Source organism: Notolepis coatsorum, assembly GCF_963971535.1.
Source record: "Notolepis coatsorum genome assembly, chromosome: 13".
Taxonomy (NCBI): domain Eukaryota; kingdom Metazoa; phylum Chordata; class Actinopteri; order Aulopiformes; family Paralepididae; genus Notolepis; species Notolepis coatsorum.
This window is the reverse complement of record NC_140177.1, coordinates 7,623,121-7,645,676: the sequence shown is the minus strand read 5'-3', so window position 1 is coordinate 7,645,676 and position 22,556 is coordinate 7,623,121. Positions and strand designations below refer to the sequence as shown.

The following is a 22,556-nucleotide window of genomic DNA, read 5'->3' as shown; positions in this document are numbered from 1 at the left end:
ATACCCTTTAATCAGAGCAGCATAACTGGACCACATCCCACTTTAACATAACCTTTAATCAGAGCAGCATAACTGGACCACATACCACTTTAACACAACCTGTAGAGGTCAATGGATCAAGGCTTGAATGCTCCCAAGCACTGGAATACACAAACGTCATGTAGAATGTGTACTTTTACTTTAGATACTTCATGCATTCAATAGAAAATACATCTCTACTTTTACTTAAGTAGAATTTGAATGGAGGACTTTTCCTTTGACCAGAGTACTCGTTTATCTGGGTATTTCTACTTTTACTTAAGTAAAGGAACTGTGTACTTCTTCCACCACTGCCTTTAATCTATGAGAGGGATCATCCCTGTATGGTGCACCTGTTTTTGTTACCCGTATAGCCATTTAAAAGACCAATCAGTAGTGCAGGGCAGTCAGAGTATTCTTATTGACTAGTTCATTTCAAGTAAATGTATGTAACTTAGTCTTTTGAGTTTTTTTTTTTTTTTTTTTAAAGAATTCCCCTCAGATTGAGCTCCCAGAGACTCCTCCTGAATCCAATTTAGTGAAGCCTTGGCTTCAGTTTGTCTCAATGGCATAGCAGCCAGACATGACTACCTCCCTCCATTCACACACTTATGACTGGACCTGAGTGAGTGGGCTGAGGAGAGGGAAGTCATGAGGATAATAACAGGCAGCACGGCTCATTTCAGGGAACTCAGACTGATCGGTACACACAGAATTTAATTTAAAATGTATTCATTCAAAATAATTTGTTCATTCGTTATTGGCCGACACTAGCAATCAGTGATCCAAATGTAAACACATGGCCCACCACCAAAAATAAGAAGAAGCCTATGAATGGAGATACATTTTCATTCTGTAGTTGATTGACTGAGCTCTCAATACAAGGATTAACACTAGACATAGTAGACAATAGGTCATTGTATTTGTATTCTTGGCTGTAAATGTAATTTTTTTTGGTTTTGTTTACATTTGTACAATATTGGAGTACAACAGACTATATACCTACTCAACCCCCTCCAATGTAGTTTCTTCCTCTTCGGATGTATATATATATTTTTATTATGATCTCTTTTTCTTACACTACTGTATATTTGTATGTCTTGTATGTCATAAATGTCTTAATGAATTGAAAATGGAGGACCCTGATGTAAACTAGACGAAAGTCTTCTTTACATATCTGTAGATATATATATATATCTATATCTGTACATAATTATCCCTTACCTACTCTTACTAGTTACGCTGCTGGCCAGTATGACTTACTACCATACTGTCTTTATACCTGTATCACTGTACAATGGAAATGTTAGATTTTAACTGCATTTCTCGTGTAGCACATGGAAATAGTGAGCTCAAGTCAATTCCTTTGCGTTTTGTTCAAAGTTCTATATTGAGGTTCAGTCGGTGAAACGGCAAGTTTCAAGCAAATATCCACTCGGGTCCTTCTGGGTTTAGATGTCCACGTTTATTTAGTAAGAAGTTAACACAAGAACAAAAGACAAAATGCACAATATTCAATGAATGGTCATTCTTCCTAAACCAGCTCCTGTCTAGGTCTGTCTCCCTGAAAGTCTGCCACCAGAAGAACAACTCTCTCTCTCTCTCTCTCTCTCTCTCTCTCTCTCTCTCTCTCTCTCTCTCTCTCTCTCTCTCTCTCTAACGCAGATGGGTCTGTTCTGAAACGAAATAGTTGCATTTACGACTGACCCATGCCCCACACATCCTGGCTGTGGGTTCAACCGAAGGCCTTGAAGATAGAAGAGTGTCCCGTATGAAGTGTCCCGGCTGCCCAGAGATAAGAGGTGAGGGAGAAGGTTATAGGCTGAATCCACCTCCCCATGGAGGTCCGGCCCCCACATTGTTACCAACCCCCCCTGGAACAGAGAGAGGAGGGACAGGCCCAAATCACACAGTAATGACCAAAATAACCAAAGGTGATAAAATACAAATAAAATGGTTGCATATTGTGGTCCAACCTACCCTGAGTATGAAAATAAAGATTTGTCCCCACATGCAAAGGAACAGAGGTGAAGATAGGAATCAAATATGTGAATATGCAAAGATCTAATCAAACAAACTTTACCCCGGTAGGCTAGAAACTAGAAACAAAGCTAAACATAGTGAGTGTGTGTGTGTGTGTGTGTGTGTGTGTGTGTCGCTCAGAACAATGATAGTGACTGAGTGAATGTAACTCCTAATTACCTCATCTTTCACAACTCAGCATCTTCAAGATCAATTTCAGCTCACAGAACTCAGCCTCCCCAGAGTAATAAAGCCCAAGTCCAGGATAGAGAGGCTGAGTGAATGTGGTGTTGACTCTGTGCAGGAGGGTCATGGTGTCAGAGACGCTGTAGAAGGACAGAGTACCTGCCCTGTGATCCAGGTACACTCCTATTCTGGAGGACCGGGGGCCTGGTACTGTTATGCACTTGTTATTGTGTCTGAAGCTGTAATCACTTTGTGTGCAAAATAAAGCCCAGGATTTAGAATTGAATCCAAATACACAGTCCTCCCCAGTGCCTGTTCTACTAATGTCTTTGTAGGAGGCTGCTACAGAAACCCCTCCACTCCACTCCACCTCCCAGTAACAGCGTCCAGTCAGACCTTCTCTACCCAGAACCTGACAACACATTTCAATAAATCTTTCTGGGTGATTAGGATATGACTGCTTGTGCTGCATCCGTGTTGCTTTTCTGTTCCCCTCAGACAAAGACAGTTTTCTGTGTGTTGTGTTTGGGTCCAGTGTGATCTGAGAGGAATATTGTAAGAAGTCAGCTCTGGTCTTGGGCTCTGGTGGCAGTAAAACATTAACAGCATTCACTGTTGTTGAGATTCTGGGCCACTGCTCTTTCAGAACGTCCTCTAGTTTGTCTCTCAGCTTAGACACGACCTCAGTCACATCTGCAAAGTACAGGAGAGGAAGGACACTGATGCTGGGTGAGTCTGTAGACTCACTGGGACTGGAGAGGGGGGGGTACCTCTGTAGAAAGTGGATGTGGTCCTCTGTGTCTGAGAGCTGCTCCAGCTCAGTGGCTCTCCTCCTCAGGTCCGCTATCTCCTGCTCCAGTCTCTTCTGCACTTCTTCAGCCTGAGTCACTGTGGTCCTCTGTTGGGCTCTGATGACCTTCTTCAGCTCAGAGCGCCTCGTCTCCAAGGAGCGTATCAGCTCAGTAAAGACTCTCCCACTGTCCTTCACTGCTTTATCAGCAGAGCGATTGAGAGAATCAACAGCCTGTTTGGCCTCTTTGAGTCGCTTCTGTCTCTCCTGGACTCTCTGGTGGACTTTCTGCTGACTCATGCCAAGCTCTTTCTGTCTCTCCGTCCTTTCTGCTGCAGCTGAGACTGTATCATGGCCTTTATGTTCATCCATGGAACACAAATAACAGATGCACTGCTGATCAGTACGACAGAACATCTTCATAGCTTCATCATGACGAGAGCAGATGTTCTCCTGAAGCCGTGTGGAGGCTTTGACCAGCTTGTGTTTCTTAAAGGTATCAGATTGATAGTGAGGCTGGAGGTGAGTTTCACAGTAAGAAGCCAGACATACCAGGCAGGACTTGAGGGCTTTCTGCTTTCTCCCAGTGCAGACATCACAGGCCACGTCTCCAGGTCCAGCATAACAGTGATCAGGAGGAGCAGCTTGGAGTCCTGTCTTCATTAGTTGTTCTATCACTTCAGCCAGCATGTTGCTTTTCTTCAGGACAGGCCTGGGAGTAAAAGTCTCCCTGCACTGGGGACATGTGTAGATCCCCGTCTGATCACTGTGATCCCAGCAGTCTGTAATACAGCCCATACAGTAGCTGTGTCCACAGGGAATAGTTACCGGAAGTTTTGTTTTCTCAGGCAGAGTGATCGTGTGGGTGCTTCCTGGTTATAGAGTGAACTCTGATCATGTGAGTGGGAGGTGCTTCCTGGTTATAGAGTAATAATAATAATAATAATAATACATCTATTTTATATAGCGCTTTTCCAGGTGCTCAAAGACGCTTTACATGGGCAGGAGAGACAAACTATGGCAAAACAAAAAAACAGAACAAAAATAATACATGACAAAAATAAAATAACACCGACAGAATTAGAGGTCAAAAGCAAGATTGAAAAGGTGAGTTTTGAGGGCTGATTTAAAAGATGTCAGGGTGTTTGCATCACGGATATGGCTGGGGAGGGCATTCCAGAGGGAGGGGGCAGCAGCAGCGAAGGCCCTGTCGCCCCAGGTCCGGAGCCTGGTCGTGGGAGGTGTTAGGAGGTTGGCATCTGCAGACCTAAGGCGACGGGTGGGCGTGTGACGGTGGAGGAGGTCGGACAGGTAGGGAGGGGCAAGGTTGTTCAGGGCTTTGAATGTGATGAGTAGTATTTTAAAATGTATCCTGTATTTGATTGGAAGCCAGTGGAGGTCACTCTGATCATGTGTTTGGTGAGAGCATGGCTCTGGGTGGGAGGTGCTTCCTGGTTATAGCTGTTCAGGGGAGGAGTCGCTTTAAAGAGACAGTGTCTATTTTACTGTGATTCATGATTAGAAGATGTTTTCTTTACATAGTTCAGGACTTTCTATCGTCATCAACTACCTCTAATTAGCTTACTTTGTCAAGGAAACCCCACTAAAACTCATAAGCACAAAGAGAGACATAGAGAAAATGGTAAACATACTCAATAAAACACTTTATTTCTCTCTCTCTCTCTCTCTCTCTGTCTCTCTCTCACACACACATTTCTTCAATGTTGTGACAGACACACACACACTGGCGGACTCATGGGGGGGCAGGGGGGGGCGATCGTGTGCCCCCACGGTTGAAAAACGCTCGCTAAAGTGCCCTTTTGAGTGGAAATAATTAGAGGATGTGCCCTATTGGTGCCCCTCCAATGGTTAAACTTGACCATGTGCCCCCACAGTTGAAAATATTGGGCTAAAATGCACTTTTGAGTGTCGGAAATGAGAGGACATTGGTGCCCTTCCAATGGTCTAAACTTGACCATGTGCCCCCACAGTTGAAAAACATCACGCAAAATTGCCATTTTTAGTGAAAAAACTAGAGGATGTGCCCCTCCAATGGTCTAAACATGACTATGTGCCCCCACAGTTGAAAACATCGCGCTAACCTAAAGTGCCCTTTTGAGTAGCAAAAGCGAGAGGACGTGCCCATTGGTGCCCTTCCAATGGTTAAACTTGACTATGTGCCCCCACAGCTGAAAACATCACGCTAAAATGGCATTTTGAGTGGCAAATGAGAGGACATGGCCATTGGTGCCCTTCCAATGGTCTAACCTTGACCCAGACGGTTAAATAATGTCACACAAAAGTGTTAGCTACAACTCTGAGCAGCCCCGTCACTACAATATTCTATCCATTTAAATGTTCAGTTTTAGACACGTCCCCTCTTGAATGTTCAGATGCCAGAGGGCTTAATGCAGTCTGAGCTGTAACCCTGCATCCAAGGGCGTAACTTTGTTGTCAGTGGTGGAGGGGACACATTTGTTGGCGTGGTCAGTGGCGGAGGGGTGCTACGTATAGTTGTATGGTCGAGGGGGGGGGGGGGGGGGGGGCGTTTTTTTTTAATCAGTTGTGCAAGTACATTTTGGTGAGTTGTTTCTATATACAATTCACTTATGACAAGTCATAATGCCGCGCAAGTCTCGGAACGCGCGTACTGCGTAGAGAGAGAGAGAGAGAGAGAGAGAGAGAGAGAGAGAGAGAGAGAGAGAGAGAGAGAGAGAGAGAGAGAGAGAGGAGAGAAGAGAGAGAGAGGAGAGAGAGAGAGAGAGAGAGAGAGGAGAGAGAGAGAGAGAGAGAGAGAGAGGAGAGAGAGAGAGAGAGAGAGAGAGAGAGAGAGAGAGAGAGAGAGAGAGAGAGAGAGAGAGAGAGAGAGAGAGAGAGAGAGAGATTTATTATCTACCATGTATAAAACAACAGCCTAGAGCATAGGTGTCAAACTCATGGCCCGCGGGCCAAATGTGGCTCGCCATGTCATTTGATGTGGCCCCCCAAGAGCTCTGGTAAAAAAAAAAAATAATAATTAAACATTAATCTTGGGTTAAAAAATAGCGGCGTTAAAAGAATTGTGGGTTAATGCGTTAATAAAGCTTTAACTTTGACAGCCTTAGTTATTACACATTCTTACACATACATGTATGTTGAACATCTGAGGTATTGATGAAGTAACAAAGGAAAAAAGCCAAAAGCACTTACTCCTCAGACATTCTTTGACAATTTTACAGCCCAAAATACAAAAAAGATCCAGGCGGAATCAGACCAGGCTGCAGAAACAAATTAGTGGGGGGGCATACCATTTTCTCGGGGGGGCACAATGGTTTTTCAACACAAGTTCCCTTTTATATGTTTCAGCTGGGACAATGGCACTGTGGCTTGCTTGGCGCTGCCCACGGTGCTGAACTAAACAGCAGAGAGGCAATTGAAAAATCTAATTTCTCTCTATCTTAAGAACATTCACTTATACAAAAACAGACTGAACGGATATCAGACCTGCTGGGGCAGCGGACTGAGAGCAGGGGACACAAACAGGCTGGATAAGATGGTCAGGAAGGCCAGTAGCGTGGTTGGGGTGGAGCTGGACTCTAGCGAGGGTGGCGGAGAGGAGGAGCCTTGCTAAGCTCCAGGCCATCAGGGAAAACCCCTCCCACCCACTATACACAGACTTGGCTGACAGGAGGAGCATGTTATAGGCTCACACTACCTAAATGCACAGGAACGGCACAGGAAGTCCTTCATTCCGACAGCCATCAGACTATACAATGCATCACTGTGCCTCACTGCATCACTGAGCACGAGTGACAGTTACCATCTTCCTGGACTCTTACTTTTTAAACAGCACTGTGCAATATTACACCTACTGTAGACTTCAGTATATTTGTACTGTATTTATTTACTGTATATTTTATTCTATTTTATTCTATTTCATTTTATTCTATTCTTAGGCCATTTGTTTTGTTATTCTTATTCGTGGCTTGTTCTGTTTAATGTTGAGTGATTTGCAGTGTCAAATTTCCCTCAGGATAATACATTTCTATTCTATTCTATTCTATATCTTTGAAAAGTCTCCATTTATTCAACACTTCTGAATTCACTGACAAACTGAACTGACAAAAATAAGGTGCATAAAAAAGCAAACAAAATTCCTCCACAGGCTACTCACCATCATCAGTAGAGCGGCAAGCGGTGTTTGGGGACCGAGTGAAATCTTCTTAAAATACTGCCCCTCTCCACTCATTCCTGAACTTTTTTGTTAAGTCCTTCTCAAATGCCAACTGAATTAAATTGGCCTTGCGTCGATGAAGCATACTAAGGCGATGTTCTGTAAAGACGTTCTTGAGGGTAGAAAACGAATTCTCACAGTGCCGTGCTAGCTTCAGTAGTGTTGTTGTTGACATCAGTGCCCACTAGGGCTGTCCCCGACTAAGGATTTGGACAGTCGACTTTGATTGAATTTTTTTATTTATTTTTTTACCAGGGTGGGCACAGCTGACTCAGTGGGCGGGCCCGGCCCCCTAATGCCCGCCCATGGCGCCGGGTCTGCCGCCATGCTTTGACCGCCAGATCTTGCTGTACAGCGTTGTTGAGATCAATATTTAATTTTTTCGCCATGGCATTCATAATTCATATATACACCTCCAACGCTGCAGCTGGACCCTACGGCTCAATACAACGACGGCTCAATACCGCCGCCTGGTAGATGGTCGGGCGAGTTACACTCGAACAACAGGAAGTGGGGGCTGTGCGTCGATTAAATTCATCCGGCCGTCAGACATTGTTGCAGGACTCCCGACAGACATTATGTACATAATGGATCGCTTTATAAACTTAATAATCTATATGATTTCGGCGTTTATTGCGACATACAAACCGGAAATGGACCTAGGCGATCGACGTCCTATACTTGGGATCTTTCACCGCCAGTCTCTTTGACGCACGGTAAGAGGACACTGACGTTATTTTCAGCCCAATTGTTTATTCATTTCACTGCAAACCATCTGATCAATATATCACCCATACTACATAAAGCATTTACTGACGATCACGGAATTATAAACGACCCCCCCCCCCCCCTTTCATCCGCGCATGATGACGCATAACGTATACGATAATTTTTTTTATATAGCGTGTCTAGGAAATAAACGGCAATCGATAATCTATATATGCGTTTAGGCCTACAACTCACGTTCTAGGTATTACTGCAGAAAACAATAAAAACATACTTATATTCTAGAAGGTATTTTTGTATGAATGTATGAATGCAAAAGTATAACGTTCCACTTCCTACATCCTGAATGATAGATAATCGATGTTGAATGGGCCATAGTAATGTCAATTTAGCAATACAATTTAAAAAGTTATAGCCCTGCAAAGAAGGTGAACATCTCCATAGGCTTACAGTGGTGGCAGACTGGCTATATTGATGGATATAACCAATGGCAGGGAATGTGTTAAAGGGGAAAAAACAACTAAAACGATGCTGATATATTTTGCACATAATCTCACGCACATCCCAAAAACTCGAAACAGTTTTGCACACATTAATTTAGTTTGATAGTTATTGAGAGTAAATTAGTTTGAATATGGCCATCAGTGATGTCATCGGGGACATTGGATCCTTGTGTTAATTACAGCACCATGATGTAGATGAAATAGCAATATCTTGTCTTATAGGGACTGGACTGCTACCATATAATTTAATTGAGCTGTGATTAACACAACACAAGGATTCAGTGTCCCCGATGACATTACTGGTTGCCATATTAAAACTCATTACTCTCAATAGCTCCATCTCGAAAGTCATGGAAAAAATAGTCTACGAACAGGTCGAAAAGTACCTAGCGGAAAAAAATCTAATCTACGAATTCCAATCTGGCTTCAGAACATCCCACTCCACTGACACATGCCTTCTCTATTTGAATGACCACATCAAACAAGAGGTGGACGCAGGCAAATACTGCGGCATGGTCATGCTGGACCTACAAAAGGCCTTTGACACGGTCAATCACTCCATTCTGATTGACAAGCTAAAAGCAATTGGTTTTGATAGTCTATCAGTGAGCTGGATGCAATCCTACCTTGAGGGGAGGGAACAGATGGTGGAGGTAAACGGTACCCTATCCCCCCCCCCTCACAGTGAGCTGTGGTGTTCCACAAGGAAGCATACTAGGACCGCTACTGTTCCTAATTTATGCAAATGACATGTCGTCAGCTTGTGACTGCAACTTGTTCCTGTTTGCGGACGACTCAGCCCTGCTGGTCTCTGACAAGAACAAGTTACAGGTTGAAAAAACCCTCAGCTCGGAACTAGGCAGAATCTGCATATGGCTCGCTGATAACAAACTATCATTACACATGGGCAAAACAGAGTCCATTCTCTTCGGTTCAAATAACAAACTCAGCAAGACCGACGGCTTCTCAGTTACAGTGGGTGACAATATTGTCACAAGGAAAGATGAAATTACCTACCTGGGTTCCATCCTAGAGGCTAATCTCTCCTGTGACAAAATGGCATCCAATGTAATAAAAAAAGTCAACAAACGAACTCGATTCTTGTACCGGATCTCCTCTCTGGTAAACAAGAATACCCTGAAGACTCTGGCAGGAGCACTCATTCAGGGGTACTACGACTATGCTTGCACCTCATGGTACCAAAGCACCTCAAAGGCGCTAAAAACAAAATTACAAACATCTCAAAACAAACTGGTCAGACTACTGCTTGACCTTACTCCTAGAACCCACCTCACCCCTGCCCACTTTGACAACCTAGGATGGCTTAGAGTAGACGACAGAGTACAGCAACTTGCAATGGGCCTGGTCTACAAGATACACTACACGACCAAGGTACCCATGTACATGTCAAAATACTTCCCAAAGGTCAGTGAATACCACGATCACAACACCAGAGGGAGCTCCACAAATCATGTTAAACCCAGATTCGGCTCAAATAAGGGACTAAACACGTTTCGCAATTATGCCACATCAATGTGGAACGCCCTACCCAAAGCTGTAAAGGAATGTGGATCACTACCCACTTTCAAAACCTCTCTCAAGGGACACCTACGGGAGACTGCAATTCAACACTGGCCCCTGTAAATATCCTAACTCAACCCCCTCCAATGTACAGTCATTTACCTAGTATGGTTTTGCCAATAGTCCAATGTACAATTTTGTTTGTTTGTACAGTGTCTCCCCCCCCCCCTCAATGTACAGTTTTACTTGTTTATACAGTGTGCCCCCCCCCCCCCCCAACCACCTCCAATGTAAATTACCCAGTATGGTTGTCAATATCCCAATGTACCCAACCCCCCCCACCCAACCTCCTCCAATGTACAGTTTCTACGTCAAATGTATATACTCCCTTTTCTTGACTCCTTCTGTATCACAAACAGTACTGTATTTGCAAATCTGGTATGTCATAAATGTATAGATGTAGCAGTACTGACTATCTGTATGTCATGTATGTCATATATGTCCTGATGAATTGAAAATGGGGGACCCTGATGTAAACAAGACGAAAGTCTTTCTCTGGTCTGCATCCCCTTAACAATTGTGTGTATTGAGCTGTACTGTATTGTACCCATTCTGCAATCTGTTAATAAAGTTTTCAATCAATCAATCAATCTGTCAAACTAAATTAATATTTGCAAAACTGTTTAGAGTTTTTGGATGTGTGTGAGATTATTTGTAAAATAAAATGCCGCTGTTGTTTTGGTGAAATGCCCCTTTAACCTAATCAGATGGCAGCATTCCAGCTAATTTTGCAATGTAAAATATCTGCATCATGTCATTGTGTCTTTACCAGCACAGCACCAGGTGTACTAATGAAGGCAAGCTAGAGTCTAATGATTGTATGGTGAATAGCGCCATCTTGTGTCCATTATAATCTGCCACCAGTTTATACTGTAAATCAGTGAGAGTTGCCAAGTGTTACAATGGCCCGTCCAAAGATCTCTTGTCATTGTATTGACTATAGGGCATAAACCACTACACCTTGTATTCAAGATCCTTATATTTAATGGTTATCGTGTGCAGTATCACAATTAATACAACGATAAGATAACACACCAGGCCAATATACAGATTAGAGAACATTAAAAACAAAAAATCTATAGAAATTCTATCCAAACCAATGCAATGAGCTTCTAGATAGACAGTAGAAAGGATATGCAGCCAGTATGAGCTTCTAGATAAGACAGTAGAAGAGATATGCAGCCAGGATGAGCTTCTAGATAGACAGTAGAAGACATATGCAGCCAGTATGAGCTTCTAGAGATAGACAGTAGAAAATATATGCAGCCAGGATGAGCTTCTAGATAGACAGTAGAAGAGATATGCAGCCAGGATGAGCTTCTAGATAGACAGTAGAACAGATATGCAGCCAGGATGAGCTTCTAGATAGACAGTAGAACAGATATGCAGCCAGTATGAGCTTCTAGATAGACAGTAGAACAGATATGCAGCCAGTATGAGCTTCTAGATAGACAGTAGAACAGATATGCAGCCAGTATGAGCTTGTAGATAGACAGTAGAACAGATATGCAGCCAGGATGAGCTTCTAGATAGACAGTAGAACAGATATGCAGCCAGGATGAGCTTCTAGATCAGGGGTGGGCAATTATTTTCCCCAGGGGGCCGAATGAGCAACTGAAAATATGTTGGGGGGCCGGGCCAAAATTCCAAACTCAATTATGCATAATATACATTTTATTTCTATATAAAAAGCAGTAAATGGCATTGTTTTGACCCCTGGTAAGAGTCTATGTTATTATTTGGCAATTAAAAAGTGAGGTTAGCTTTCAAAAATAGAATTTATTCAAATAGAATTTATTTCCAAAATGATAAACAAAATGTGAAACATTAATAACAAAGGGCATTTTGAGTTTCATATACTATTGAAACAAGGATTTTCTTAGCTTTCTAAAGATATCACATCATCTTATAGCAAAAATAAACAAGACATGGCACTGAACTGTGTAAAGAAAAGTGTACCAGTTTTGTAGCCTTTTTTACTTTAGAACAGATATGCAGCCAGTATGAGCTTGTAGATAGACAGTAGAACAGATATGCAGCCAGGATGAGCTTCTAGATAGACAGTAGAACAGATATGCAGCCAGGATGAGCTTCTAGATAGACAGTAGAACAGATATGCAGCCAGGATGAGCTTCTAGATAGACAGTAGAAGAGATATGCAGCCAGTATGAGCTTGTTGCATATACTCATGCATGTTAAACAGTTGGCATTGGTGCAGAATTTGACTAGAACTGTCTCATAGGGACGAATGCTGGAATGGCATTTTGAATGGCGGCCTAGTTAGACATATGAAAGCTCTCATCGACTCAGACAGATTGTTAGTCATTCATAATGGCATCGAAATACTGTCCAAATTACCTGAGGTCTGACAACGGTTTACCCCATTATGCGTCTGTCTTCTTTCCATTGACTCCATAGGTAATTCTACCCTTGCTCAGCAGACACACGACAGAGCAGAGCAGTCGTCTGGTAATCCAGAGGTTCACGGTTCGATTCCCGCTCCTCCCGGGCAACGTGTCGAAGAGTCCTTGAGCAAGACACTTAACCCCTAATTGCTCCCGATGAGCTGGTTGGCACCTTGCATGGTCGCCTCCGCCGTCGGTGTGTGAATGTGTGAGTGAGTGGGTCAAATGTGAGGAAAAGATTGTAAAGCGCTTTGGATAAAAGTGCTAGTATATAAATGCAGCTATTGTTGTTTTATTGTGGCTCCCCATTAGTCTACAACACCAAAGTGAGACTACTCTTCCTGGGGTACAAACATTAAAAATACAAACACAGACAAAAAAAGTTAAAATTAAATATAAAACCACAAACATTGAAGTACTCACAAGAAAACATCACAACGAACAAAACAGTGAATAAAAGCTGACTCAATATTCATAAGCTAGATATCACAATTCTCCAACCATAAAATACAAATGACATAGTCAGTCCATAAGAACAAAACAGTTCAAAATCATTTATATGATTTTAACTAATAATTTAGCATAACTTTTCTCAAGTCACCGATCACCTTTATATTTCCATACTAATTTCCATAATAAGTCAATGACCAAAATGTAACTCATTATTCATGAGCGCAATTTTAAACTTTTTTTTAAACATAAATTTGTTCCTTACCATAGTTATATTTCTGGGTATTTTATTCCAATAAGCAACTGCTCTATACCGAGGTTGAAGAGGTGGGTTAGAATGTTAACCCTGGTGACGGCCTTTCCAAATCTGCAGTGAACCATAATGTAACATGTTTCTGTAAATGTTACTACAGGAAGTGATTAAGCAATAGAACAACATAAATAACATCACATCACATCTAAAGTATTTCCATCATCTCAGCCGCGACTCTATTTACTAGATTTATTACAACGCACGGCCTTGAGTGTTCTGTTGCTTTTATACAACAGTTTTTATGCAATATCTGATTTCACATTGTGAATAAAACACTTAGCTATAACGTTTTGATGAAGAGTTAATTCAGCGCAGTATACAATATATACTAAACTACTCCTAGCAGTGTTTCTATAGCAAATAACATAGTGACATGTTATATCATTTCAATTTCAGAGTGCTATAATCAGCCTTTGTGTCTGTTTGAACATTTGTTCTATAGATAATATACAAAATAACTAACAGTCCTATTTATTATGGATTATTTATTTCATATGTGGAACAAGATATGGTCCAAGGACAAAGCTTGAAGATCTTGCACAACCTTTGACCTTTACAACATGTTGTTATTTTATAAGGAAAGATATATCTTCAGTGAACTGAAATAGAGTTGCATAACTTGTCTCTCATCATTACTGTACAAATGTTTATGTCCAGTCCTGTTGGATACTTATATCAATATATCTTTTGAATGAACTATGAACTTGTGAAAGTGTTGATATTTTTATATATGTATACACACATATATATATATGTACATATATTTCATGGGTAACTCATTTTATGATTAATTACTTTATACTTATTAAATGTTTATATGAAAATATGTACAGTCACCTTATACAGTTATCCTTTCCCTAATTTAACACAAAGAAAATAATTGACTCTTGGAACTATTTAATTATGCATCATATTGAAACAGAAAGGTTATCTGACGTATTCCACCAAAGGGAAAAGTGATCATATCCAAATGTGTGGATTTTTTATTGGCTAGATTGAATATGTTAAAGGTAATTGATCCAAACATACATGAATGTGTATAGCTCCACCACCGGACATAAGAATGGAGCCCTGTTTTCATATCCTGCTGACCGACCAACACTACACAACAGTAAGCTGCTTGTATTTGTTCTGTGGCTGAAACACTTTGGGTATGTTGGCAATGTTTGCAAACATAGTAAAACTGATCTATATTACGATTTACAATAGGTTCAGAAAGTTCCAAATATCTTATATTCCATGTACAGATCAAGGTAGACTTAGTATGGAGTACTGTATTGCACAGGATAAACTTATATTTATAGCTACAATATATATATTGTACCGGGAGTAGACATAAGATAGTTAGCTATATTTGTACCGTGAATAGACTTAGGATAGTTATTTGTATATTTATAACAGGGTGGGCTGTACATACACATATTTGTATTATTGATACTGTAGAGTATACTTATGTTTCTATGAACTCTAACTCGTTTTATTTGAACACTATTGAATTTCACTGGTAATGTTAGATTTAGACTGAATTTCTCGTGTAGCACATGGAAATAGTGAGTTCAAGTCAATTCCTTTGCGTTTTGTTCAAAGTTCTATATTGAGGTTCAGTCGGTGAAACGGCAAGTTTCAAGCAAATATCCACTCGGGTCCTTCTGGGTTTAGATGTCCACGTTTATTTAGTAAGAATACAAGAACAAAAGACAAAATGCACAATATTCAATGAATGGTCATTCTTCCTAAACCAGCTCCTATCTAGGTCTGTCTCCCTGAAAGTCTGCCACCAGAAGAACACAACACACTCTCTCTCTCTCTCTCTCTCTCTCTCTCTCTCTCTCTCTCTCTCTCTCTCTCTCTCTCTCTCTCTCTCTCTCTCTCTCTCTCTCTCTCTCTCTCTCTCTCTCTCTCTCTCTCTCTCTCTCTCTCTCTCTCTCTCTCTCTCTCTCCTTGAGCTCTTCTGATAACGCAGGTGGGTCTGTTCTGAAACTAAATTGTTGCATTTACGACTGACCCATGCCCCACACATCCTGGCTGTGGGTTCAACCGAAGGCCTTGAAGATAGAAGAGTGTCCCGTATGAAGTGTCCCGGCTGCCCAGAGATAAGAGGTGAGGGAGAAGGTTATAGGCTGAATCCACCTCCCCATGGAGGTCCGGCCCCCACATTGTTACCAACCCCCCCTGGAACAGAGATAGGAGAGACACACCCAAATCCCACAGTAATGACCAAAATGACCAAAGGTGATCAAATACAAATACAATGGTTGCATATTGTGGTCCAACCAGGCATGCGTTCTTCATGGGACGGGGTTGCACTCCGTGCCACCCCATGATAAGTACTCACTATTTGCATATCAATAGCGCCGGTCGTCAGGTGTGTTAAATACGTTCTCAGATACATTCACACCTAACTTGCTGTGAAGACATGTGTTACATTCCATTCGTAGAGGCAATTAGGCACTGTCTTTAGTCTGTTCTCAAGCGAGGGGACATTAAATGCGCATTCGCGGGAGCGCGTGCACGCGCTGGGAGCGCGCGTGCACGTGGTGCGTGCAACCCCAGATGATTTCAATAACGCACCACTGGGTCCAACCTACCCTGAATATGACAATACATTTTTTTACTTCCCCACATGCAAAGGAACAGAGGTATTGAAGATAGGAATTAAATATGTGAATATGCAAATATCCAACCAAACAAACTTTACCCCGGTAGGCTAGAAACTAGAAACAAAGCAAAACATAGTGTGTGTGTGTATATATGTGTGTGTGTGTGTGTGTGTGTGTGTGTGTGTGTGTGTGTGTGTGTGTGTGTCGCTCAGAACAATGATAGAGTGACTGCGTGAATGGAACTCCTAATTACCTCATCTTTCACAACTCAGCATCTTCAAGATCAATTTAAATCCCAAACCCTGGGTAGAGGAGCTGTGAATGTCACTGATCTCTACTTCAGCTCACAGAACTCAGCCTTCGCAGAGTGTGAATGAAGCCCAAGTCCAGGATAGAGAGGCTGAGTGAATGTGGTGTTGACTCTGTGCAGGAGGGTCATGGTGTCAGAGACGCTGTAGAAGGACAGAGTACCTGCCCTGTGATCCAGGTACACTCCTATTCTAATCAACCGCTTCTTTTCACCTGGCAGCGCGGATCCTCCCTGAGAGGGCGTAGCGTGTGGAAGGATCACACTATCCCACTCAGGTCCTATCCGCGCTTAGCAGGCGCCCCGACCGAACTGTAGGAGTCGCTGTTTACAACGACCCGGACCCACCCCGCCAGCTTCTCCCACCCTCTAATACAGCCAATTGTATTAGTGTGAACGGCCAGCCAAGCTGGTGACAACCCCGGAGCTGTGAGCTGGATTCGAACAGGCGAATCCAGCCCACAGCTTCGGGGTTGGTGACGAACGCAATCTCCGCTACGCCACCTAACCGCACTGGTTGCTTTTTAACAGCGTGCTAAATTACTACCAATCAGATTTGCGATATGAGGTAGCGCCATGAGCAATGGGTGTGTGGACAAGAAGAGGGTTGCTAGGGTAACGTGTACTGTAGGGAGGGGCTTTTAATTAGACCCATGCTTCGAAAAGCGGGACATCATCTCAATATGCGGGACGCGGGACATTGGGTAAAATGGCTGTGCAGTACAACCAAAAGTGAGACACCTGGTCACCCTAGTTGTGCTGAATGATGATTGAGTGGTGCTTGAACATTCTGTGCTGGTGCTACTTTAGATTAAGTATTTGGCACTAGGGCTGAGCCCGAACGTTCGAACCTTCGTTCGTTACGTTGGCATTCGAATTCTAAATCAACGTTCAAATTTTTTTTTATAAAAAAAAATATAAAACCCCTTTTTTTTTTTTTTTTTTTTTTCAACCAATGGGGGTTTTCTTCACAGTTTCAGATAAAGATTAGGCTACACTAATATTATAGTATTAAAATAAACTGATGAGTTATATTCATTAGAAAGTTGATTTAATTGATTTAGTTGGGCTGGGACTTCTCCCTGGGCTGGGTCTGGAAAGTTGATTTAATAAAAGAAAAAATACTAATTTAATCAGATTAATCACTTTATTCAAATTGAGGATTTAGGATTTATTTGACCCTGGAACGACGACGAACCAGATAATCGGCACATCAACTGAAGGACAGGAGCACAGAGTATGTAGCTGTGGCTGGTCCAAGGTAACATCCATCAGAGGCCTACGAATACATCAAGGCCGGATGAAGTGCTTGAAGAAAGTGAGGCCGGGATCTCGCATTGACCATTATCTTCTGAGAGAAAGGTCAAGTCAGGCGAGTGAAGCTCAGCGGCAGGATTTAACCCACAGTCCACCGAGCATCAGTACCCCGGCTGAAAGTAATTCAAGCACATCAGAGAACTTGGAACCAAGTCACTTGCAACCTTCTTCGGAGCTGCAAAATGACCATCGAGGGGTAAAAGCAGAGGGGGGCACACCTGGGACGCCAGGTGTTGCCGTTGAGCCCTTCGGAGGTGTCGTGGGCCTCTCAACGAAACACCAATGAAGGAGGGTGCCCACCTGAAGACCCCAGTGAAGCTTTTACCACTACCCCATTCAAAAAAGTGCTGATTATCTAATGGATTGTAATATCTAGTCCTATAAGCTCAACTGAGGTTGCTAGGGTGTTATAGGTGGTTGCTAGGGTGTTTCTAGCTGGTTGCTAATAATAATAATAATGGATTGGATTTATATAGCGCTCTTCTCTGACTGACTGTTGCTCTGACTCAGAGCGCTTCACAGAGTCCATTATTCGTTCATACACAGTCATACCGGTGGTGGTAAGCTACAATTGCAGCCAGAGCTGCCCTGAGGCAGACTCACGGAAGCGTGGCGAATAATCAACGCCTACGGCCCCTCCGACCACCACCAACATTCATTCACATGCATACACATTCATACGAGGCAAGTAGGTTAAGTGTCTTGCCCAAGGACACAACGGCAATGGGATGGACATGGGCTTGAGCGGGATTCGAACCACCAACCCTTCGATCATTGGACGCCCCGCTCTACCCCTGAGCCACGCCGCCCCACAGGGTGTTTCTAGGTGGTTGCTAGGGTGTTATAGGTGGTTGCTAGGGTGTTTCTAGGTGGTTGCTAGGGCATTTCTAGGTGGTTGCTAGGGTGTTCTATGTGGTTGCTAGGGTGTTTCTAGGTGGTTGCTAGTGTGTTATAGGTGGTTGCTAGGGTGTTATCGCTGGTTGCTAGGGTATTTCTAGCTGGTTGCTAGGGTGTTTCTAGGTGGTTGCTAGGGTGTTATAGCTGGTTGCTAGGGTGTTTCTAGGTGGTTGCTAGGGTGTTATAGCTGGTTGCTAGGGTGTTTCTAGGTGGTTGCTAGGTTGTTATAGGTGGTTGCTAGGGTGTTATAGCTGGTTGCTAGGGTGTTTCTACATGGTTGCTAGGGTGTTATAGGTGGTTGCTAGGGTGTTATAGCTGGTTGCTAGGGTGTTATATGTGGTTGCTAGGGTGTTTGTAGGTGGTTGCTAGGGCATTTCTAGGTGGTTGCTAGGGTGTTATAAGTGGTTGCTAGGGTGTTATATGTGGTTGCTAGGGTGTTTGTAGGTGGTTGCTAGGGCATTTCTAGGTGGTTGCTAGGGTGTTATAGGTTGTTGCTAGGGTGTTATAGCTGGTTGCTAGGGTGTTTCTAGGTGGTTGCTAGGGCATTTCTAGGTGGTTGCTAGGGTTTTCTAGGTGGTTGCTAGGGTGTTTCTAGGTGGTTGCTAGGGTGTTATAGCTGGTTGCTAGGGTGTTTCTATGTGGTTGCTAGGGTGTTATAGGTAGTTGCTAGGGTGTTTCTAGGTGGTTGCTAGGGTGTTATAGGTGGTTGCTAGGGTGTTACTAGGTGGTTGCTAGGGTGTTATAGGTGGTTGCTAGGGTGTTATAGGTGGTTGCTAGGCTTCAGGGACAGCCTTACCAAATTATTATTTATATTATTCAAATGGACTCATGTTCCATTGTGATGTCACAGTATGATGTCATAATAGAGCATTCTAGAACATTTGTGATGTCACAGTATGATGTCATATATACCATTCTAGAACATTTGTGATGTCACAGTATGATGTCATAATAGAACATTCTAGAACATTTGTGATTCACAGTATGATGTCATAATAGAACATTCTAGAACATTTGTGTTCTATATATATTCAACAATTCTCATCTCATTGTGCATCTTGAGACAGGACTGAACAGGACTGAACAGAGAGACTAAACAACATATAGACTGAAACCTGCATTTCTCAACCAAGATGTCTTCCCGACCGTTTAGAAAGGTGAGTGTCCACAACGGCTAGCTAGCTGTTCTACTTGAATACTGAATGTTAATATTGAATCAGACACTATTGAATACTGAATGTTAATATTGAATCAGACACTATTGAATACTGAATGTTAATATTGAATCAGACAATATTGAATACTGAATGTTAATATTGAATCAGACAATATTGAATACTGAATGTTAATATTGAATCAGATAATATTGAATACTGTGTAGAAATCGTCGGAAAGGAGAGACGCACAATTTCTATCTTGCGACAACACCAAGTAGTGTCATTTTTTTTTTTTTTATATTTTTTTTTTATTGCAAAACAAAAAATTATTAAAAGTCAGTACTCAACACACAATGCATAATGAAACTTTCAGTAAAGGTGGTTATAATATATGCAAGTACAGAAACAGGATAAAACAAAAATAGTCTATAATAACATTTTAACCGTATACAGTGTATATCCAGCGAAATTACAATTATATAAATGTTAGTATATAATATACCCCTAATACCTATTTTCTAAAACCCTACACACATATGCTCCAGCTCAAACCCCCCCCTCCCGGACCCCCTCTTGGATAGTACCTCCATTATCCCTCACTCCTAACCAGACACTACCATTATAAGCTAGCTTTTATTATCTCCACCACTTCTAACCACATTGACATTTTGGATTCATTGAGCCCCAGAATTCTTGCTGTAGATATTTCTTGATATATCACATCGAGATATGTAAGAAACCACACTTTTCGGCACATTTTCTCCACCTGTCCAGGTCGTCTTTGATTTTGTTCTGTATTTTTGTGTAATTGTGCTTCACCGTTTGTCTTATGGTGGGAAATATTTCCACACCCAAGCATCTGAAATGTTTGACCATGGGTATCGCACCTGGGAGGGTTGTGTCTTTTTTTGCACTGGTGTTAAGAGGAAGAAAAGCCGACTTAGGCCAATTTATTTTAAATCCCGATAAATCACCAAAGTTTTCTATCAACTTGAGTATATGCGGCAATGTGTTGTTGGGGTTTTGCATGAACAATATTACGTCGTCCGCATATAAACTAATTTTATGATGTGTGCCCTTGATTACTATTGGTTCTATGTGTTGGGATTGTCTTATAAATTGTGCTAAAGGTTCTAATGATAGATCGAATAGTCCGGGACTAAGAGGGCAACCCTGTCTGGCTGAGCGTGATACTGGAAAGATATCGGAGATGAATGTGCCTGTTGTAATCCTGGCCGATGGGTCCTTGTATAGTACTTTAATCATATCAATGAATCCTTTTCCTAACCCCATCCTTTCTAATACTGCCCATAGAAACGACCATTCCAACCTGTCAAATGCTTTCATAGCATCCAGGGATAGTATCGCCTTAGGTGTGGTGTCCTCTTTGTCTGCATCTAGTACGTGCAGTATTCGCCTTATGTTATCATTGATCAGGCGACCTTTTATGAAGCCTGTTTGGTCCGGATGAACTAAAGACGTCATATGCTTTTGCAATCTGATGGCTAATATCTTAGAGTACAGTTTGACATCGGTTCCGAGGAGGCTTAAAGGACGGTAACTACCGCACTCAGTGGGGTCTTTGTCTTTTTTGTGAAGAACTGAAATGAGTGCGGTATTTTGGTGTTTATGGAAGCTTCCCTCTTTGACTGAGTATAAGATCATATTTAGTAATAAGGGTCCAAATATGTCCCAGCAAGAAATGTACATTTCTGATGGGATACCGTCAATTCCCGGAGCCTTGCCGTTTTTCATTCCGGATATGGCCTTCTTGAGTTCTTCTAATGTGATCGGTACTTCTAACTGTTTAGCGTCGTCCTCCGTAAGTTTAGGGAGAGTAATTTGATTAAGATATGTGTCTAATTTGTCTTGATCAAAGGTCGTTTCTGAATTATATAAATCGGAGTAGAATTCTTTGAATGTATCGTTTATTATTTTGGGTTCTGTTACTAGAGCTTGTTGTTTCCTAATGGCAGTTATATCTGCAAATTTTGCATTAATTCTTAGTCGCATGGCTAATAGGTGACTAGGTTTAGAGCCTTGGAAGTACTGCTGTTGTCTTGTGCTGCGTATTTGCAATTCTGATTTTTGTCTGTATATTGCTTTGATCTCTGTCTTTAGAATGTTAACTTGGTTTTCTAGTCTAGTAGAGTTGTTGTATTTTAAAGAATTAAAAAGCGTTGAGTAAAGCGTTTCCATTTCAGATAGTTTTGTGTTTTGATTTTTGCGCAATATGGAGGAAAATCTATCCGAGAAATCCTTGATCATAGTCTTTACCGACATCCATAATATTCTGGGATCTTGCACCGAGTTAGCATTATCCCGTAGGAATATTGTGAGAGCTTCTTTAATTTGTGTAATGAATTCATTGTTGTTAAGCAGCATAGAATTAAAACGCCATCTTGGGGCCCGGGAAGATAGTGTACCAAATGTTGCTTTCAGGATTAAGTAGCAGTGATCTGATAGCGCATTGGGTGTCATTTCCACTTCATATTTATCAAATATTCTCGGGGATGCAAAGACGTAATCAATTCTGGATAGTGTGTTGTGTCTCGACGAACGACAGGAGTACTTGCGGGTCATGGGGTTAAGTGAACGCCATAAATCAGTTACCCCTGTTGATTTCGACCAATCTTTTAATGCTTTAGATGAATTTTTTTGTTCGCTGGAAAAGGTAAGGTAAGTTTTGTCCATCCTTGGGTTCCAAATGGCATTAAAATCCGCACCTATTATATATGAGTACTCGGGATGGTTTAACATTTCTCCGGTTAGTGAAGTGAAGAAACCCACTTCGTACAAATTTAGGGCATATACCGCTGCCAATGCAATTTTCCTGTTATTGTGTATAATCCTAGCTATAGTTATGCGACCCTCAGCATCCGACCATACCCCTTTCAATTCGATATTTAATTTGCGTCTGACGACTATGGCTACCCCTCTAGTTCTCGTAACAAAAGAAGAGTGACTAATATTATGGTATATGTTATCCGCTAACGTATTTATGTCTTCCTCTAAAATGTGCGTTTCGCTTAATAGAGCCACGTCCACATGTTCTTTTTTCATCAGTGTGA

General features: G+C 42.0%; 1 protein-coding gene across 1 annotated transcript; it reads right to left on the bottom strand.

Moving 5' to 3' along the window:
* Positions 1-2,221: 2,221 nt before the first annotated feature.
* Positions 2,222-3,841, bottom strand: LOC311238876 (tripartite motif-containing protein 16-like; the record flags this gene model as incomplete). Its single annotated transcript, XM_084327075.1, has 1 exon — positions 2,222-3,841. Exon 1 carries the CDS (start codon positions 3,812-3,814, stop codon positions 2,222-2,224), a length of 1,593 nt encoding a protein of 530 aa, XP_084183201.1. The 5' UTR covers positions 3,815-3,841.
* Positions 3,842-22,556: the final 18,715 nt, after the last annotated feature.